The sequence below is a fragment of the Austrofundulus limnaeus genome, unplaced genomic scaffold (assembly GCF_001266775.1).
Source record: "Austrofundulus limnaeus strain Quisiro unplaced genomic scaffold, Austrofundulus_limnaeus-1.0 Scaffold751, whole genome shotgun sequence".
NCBI classification, from domain to species: Eukaryota; Metazoa; Chordata; class Actinopteri; order Cyprinodontiformes; family Rivulidae; genus Austrofundulus; species Austrofundulus limnaeus.
In genome coordinates this window covers 6,924-12,489 of record NW_013953153.1, presented here as the reverse complement: position 1 = coordinate 12,489, position 5,566 = coordinate 6,924, and the positions used below count along the sequence as shown (strand labels likewise).

Here is a 5,566-nt window from a genome sequence, read left to right as displayed (position 1 = left end):
CAATAAACTCAAGGTCCTTGTAACTTTAACACCCAAGGAACTGAAGTTCCCATTGACCTAAACACTTACAGTGACCTAAACAACCTGTAAACTCAAGGTCTTAATGACAAAAAACAAACAAACAAACAAACAAAAAACTTCAGGTCTACTAATTAGAATGTGTCCCAAAAGTATAACAACAAACCTAAAACCACTTTTGACCATAACAGTTGCAAATATTTTTCATTTGGAGCCARGTTTGTAATGTTCTTGAGCCACTAGTCTTTGCTTTTCAGTTTTGTGTCACAGTTCAGCTTTGATAAATAATTAGTTTTTGTTTTCAAGCATAGTTGACACCATGAATTATTCCAAGTACCTATGAGAAGATCATGCAAACGAACAGTGATACTTGTACAATAATTTGAGARCCATTTCCCTAAAGCATTTTGAACTCTGCAACATGAACCCGGCAAAATCAAAGTGAAACATCCAAGGTTAATCTTAATGATTCTCTGTTATTTATCATTCATATATTTCTTCCAAGGAGGCATGACAATGTGTTTGGCTCCTTTTCATCTTCTTCAAACTGCAAAAGTAGACAGTAGCCTTTTGTAAAAAAAGGCTGCCATTTCCAGTTTTCCAGCAGACGCGAGGCACTTAAACTCCCTTGTGAACATCTTTACCATACTTGTCACTATAAAAATCTACAGGAGCAAAGCATTGACAAAACATTGCATTTGATATGTTTTTTTCAGTATAGCAAACAGAAAGAAAAAAATAAATCTTGGCAGAGTTTACCTTATAGGCACGACAAAACAATGAGGCTCTGTCATAGAATAATACAACTGGCACATTTAAGTGGCATTCTGAAAGTGGAACTAATTTAGATTTCTGCTGCAATGTGTTTGTGGCCTGTTTCCAACAATACTTGAGGAGCAGAACAAGAATGGGGCGCCCATTTATTTTCTTAAGTGGACACGTGCCTTTGAAAATGTTTCAGTGCTGAATAAAACATTACCTTTGAGGTCCAGGTTGCGGGCTCCATTGGAGTGCTGTGTCACGGTGCGTGAGTCGATCTTCAGTGTATGTACGTTGTTGGCATCCCGGGACACCACCACATTGTGCCACTGGTTGTCATTGAGTGGTTTGTCAGAGTTGCCCTTCATTAGCGATGGGCCATTGCCGAGATCAAAAACATAATGGACATACCTGTGAACAAAAGCATATGGTTCTTTAAATATTTTAAGGACACCCTGTTTATGGACAATGGGAGAATTCCTTCTCTGCTTTTYCCCCCACTAACTATGTGGGGTGAGGAGGTTGCCACAGAAGCCCAYTGAGCAGGCAGAGGGTTGAGTCATGCCATGCTTTACCTTTCCCACATAAATTAGTTATTTTCTTTTTTGTGACAGAGATTAAAATCTGCAGCCCAGGGATGGTTCTAGTAGTTCTGGCCCCAGCTGAAATCTGATCCCCCTGAAGTGCCCCTGTCCTGTCACCTAATCTTTCTCATGCCCAAAAGCAATGATGGCGAATGCCATGTCCAAACACTAGTGGTGCTAATGAGTCAAATAATGTCCAGCATGAGTAAAGATCACAGAMGTCTTCTTCTCTTCTTAAGAAATTTTGAACAATCATGCAAAAAGTCATTCACCTGACAAACAATGGCTGCATTTTCTCACATGCTGTGTGTTAGAGAGTATTTTATCCATGTACAGTAAAAATGCTTGTAAAAWTGGTAAGAAKAATTTACTATGCAAGTTTTTTAAAACTGCATTACATTAAAAATGTTTGAACATGTGTGACTGGGTAAATGTATAGACCTTACCAAAAACAGAGATTTGATTGCAAGGATGTAGAACAAATACTTGTGCTCTCTATGAATTTTGCACTTGATGGTCCCTTATTAAGAAAAATCCAAGATCCACCATGCTGGGTTCTCTCAAACACTAGCCTGGCCCTTRCCTTCCTACGCAGCTCTGCTCAATTCTAGTTTCCCTTCWCTGCTCCGTCTGGGACYTCTCCCATTGAGATGGATTTTGCTGACAGATTTTTAGCCGGGCCAATCAGAGAAGAGAACGTTGATGTTCTGCGCAGTGTCTGCTAGTTAATTTAGCATATGGCAGTGGAGGAAGTGATTGAAGCCAGTCCGTGTTGATAAGGCTTCCAAACTAAATATATATTTGTCTGACAAAGCAGCAGCTCTCATTTACAGTCGTCTCGTTCAGCTCGGTATATTTCTCCTCTCAGTAGGGTTGTTTACAGCACACGCGATTTCCGGTTAGCTTCTTAGCTTAGCCTCCTTCACACCAACAACACACAAATACATTTCAGCAGAGGCCAAGCCTCCTGCAAGAATCAATTCTCTATGCAGCGAGTCCAGACCCTTGTATGAAGCAAAGTGAAGGACAGGGTCTGGTTTAAACCAGGCTACTCAAACACACGCTCACATTCACAATCTCTGCACCACCATTCATTCYTTGCTGGCATCAAAGCTACTATAGGGGTTGGTGTATTAATAATCTAAGTATCGATAATGTCAGTACCAACATAAATATTGTATCAGAATGATGAGATTGATTCTTAAGTTCAATTRTTTTGCACTCCTGGCTGCATTTTTCACAAATGTCAGTAGTGCAGTTAGTCATTAGTCCTTTTAGTCATTCCAGCATGCAATGGAAGGTATTTTTGCTGTATTATTGACATTTTTATATTAATACACTTGTCACATTGTTGCATTTTTTTATTTATTTTATTGTTTCATTTTGTTAAAGTTAGTTAATACAAAAATGTTTGTCCTGTGTTTTATCAATGGAGTAAGCGTAAAATCACAAAATATTCAGTGAACATGATAGGTCTCAGTATCGACAATACTAGCTTTGCATTTACTGGATAAAGGATCAATACCAAAATTCTTAGTATTGCCCACTCCTAAAAGTTACAAAATATATTGTGTTAATTTTGTATGAAAACCGATAAACAGTGAAAACCATAATTATCACTTTGTGCCCCTTTTAAATATGTATTGATCCTAAGTGACTGTTCATTCAAGAACATTAGGGAGTGTCGTGTATAGATAGCCAAAAAGCAATGTTTTGAAAAATTTATGTCATAGCTCCACTGCAAACCATCTCTTGGTCTCAGTGGAGGTGGTTATGGCCTAGCAGGAAGACCAGATGACTAATACTGTATTCAAGGAGTTGCTGGTTCAGATCCAGCTCCCCAGCTACAAGTTTGTCTCAGAGCCTCCTGGAGTGAGAGACACAAAATAACATCTGAGGGGTCATTTTGATCCAAGTTCAACTAATAATTAATTTCAAAAATGTTTTTTGCATCATTACAACATACATATGTGATTATGTAGAAACTAGTCCACTAGAACAAAACATGGCACGATTTCCTCCCAGGGACAAATATAGCTGTTTCTTGGGTTGAGTCTTTTATGGCAGCTTTATTCAAGGTACATTTTTTCTACTTCATTCCAATTCCAGGTCCTTTTGTCTTTGCGTGGCAGAACCAGCTCAGGCTATTGTGTTGTAACAATGCTGACTACAGAACACAAAAAAGGATAGCCAAGGAAAAAAAAGGCTTCCTTTTGACAATAATTCTAAACAGCTTTTAGTGTGTACAATTCTGTAACCAACAGGTCTGTTTGTAGCAGGCTTTGATGAAAAAAAATAAAACTACTAAGCAAACAAATAGCAGTCAGGAAGGCAAACTGTGCTAAAAATAGTACGTTATTATTAATCATTGGAGAGATTAAATAAACACTGGGGAAATACTTAAAACACAATATCCACTTTGCTTTCTGTTTATCGACCATTTGCCCACTACCAAACATTTTTTAAGGTTTACAAATGGGGGGGGGTTAAATTTCTGTTCTCAAAACGACACATAGTTTACCCCACATATTTATTGTTTACACATAATATCCAGTCGAGATAGGCTCCTGTAAAATTGGGATTACTTTATCATAAATTAAAGGGGACATATCATGCAACTTTAAATGCATGTTTTGTACTTGGATTCTTTAAATTCAACTTTTCTGCACTCCTAGTCTCAAGTCTCCGGTACTGCGTAGATACACTGTTGCCAAAATTATTTGCTCACCCATCCAAATKACTGTGCACCAGTGCACAAAGCAAGGTTCATAAAGACAGGGATGTCAGAATGTGGTGTGGACGAACTTGACCGGCCKGCACAGAATCCTGATCTCAACTCGAAAGAACACCTATGGGATGAATTAGAGCAGAGACTGAGAGCCAGGCCTTCTGTCTAACATCAGTATGTGACCTCACAAATGTGCTTCTGGAAGAATGGAAAAACACTCCTAAACCTTGTGAACAGCCTTCCCATAAGAGTTGAAGCTGTTCTAGCTGCAAAGGGTGGACCAACATCATACTGGACCCTGTGGATTAGGAATGGGCTGTCACTTAATATGTGAGTCAAGGCAGGTGAGCTAATACTTTTGGCAATATAGTATATCTTTATATGCTGGGTGTGTTTGGGTCATATATGACCTATTACATTTTTGAAACAATATTGTCAAAGTATTTGCTGCAGAACTGCTAAACGTGGTCATGCACTTCTGGCTAACCACATTCCAGAATTCATGGTTCTGCAGGTTAGTCGTTTTCATTCTCCTCTCAGTCCAACATGCAAGGTTGGATGGCCAAGTTTTCTGTTGACATCTTTTAATTAATTTGTAAATGAATAGTTCCTGTGCCACTAATCGTACCTATGCTATCAAACTTCAAAAATGGGCGAACAGGGTGGAATGGACATGATCTATATCACTGGGAGTGAGCAGATATGCAAAGGGCTGTATTTACATTGAAAGAGATTGCACCAAAATGAGTTGCTCTCAGATGCACATCAGAAAAGGGGCTTGTGGAGCTACAATAATGTGGAATTCAGACCAAAGCATTGCAGTTCCACTTCATATAGACCACAACTTAATGGTTTAAATGAGAAATGGTTTTAAAAGCAATATGTGTCATATTTAAACTCACAGTTCTGTGAATGTCAACAATATCAAAATGTTTGAGTTCTTATGTTTTATGCGATGAATCATAGTAAACAGAAGCAGTTACAGGACTTAGATGGCCATGAATATTTTTCCAGAGTCAAAAATGAGACCATCTGTCTTACTGGTGAACTTTGATTCAAATTAGGCACCTCAGCAGTTGATTATTCTCAAACACTGATGCAGATCTACAGAAAACAGACCTGAAAACGAAAAGTGAAAGTGCTGTAGAGACTAGTTCAAAGTTCAGACTTCAAGCTGATTGAAAGGATTCTGTGAAGCCTTAAGGCTGAATCCAAACTCACCCTTCCTCCAACCTCTTAGCCCTACTCCTACATTTTTACACATTTGTGCCATTGGAGGAGTCATAGTTTTGTGTTGTTGCAATGTAAGGTAGGGGCAATGAACTAAGGTTATCTGGCCCCACAAATGGAGATTTTAGGGGTCATTTCAATTTAAGGCAGGGGTTTTACACCTTTTATTGTCAAAGCTCAGAATCTGATTTTTGAAGCAAAGTTTGGAAAGACTAGCAGTAAGAAAAGAATATATATGTACATATAT

At 38.5% G+C, this 5,566-nt stretch overlaps 1 protein-coding gene across 3 annotated transcripts in view; it reads right to left on the bottom strand.

The window, feature by feature from the left end:
* Positions 1-5,566, bottom strand: part of LOC106532321 (neurexin-2) — a 135,628-nt gene that overhangs the window by 123,987 nt on the left and 6,075 nt on the right. For all 3 annotated transcript variants that reach the window (XM_014028353.1, XM_014028352.1, XM_014028354.1), the window contains exon 3: positions 998-1,188. In XM_014028353.1, coding sequence (XP_013883807.1) covers positions 998-1,188 — 191 coding nt within the window. The remainder of the gene's footprint in view (positions 1-997; positions 1,189-5,566) is intronic.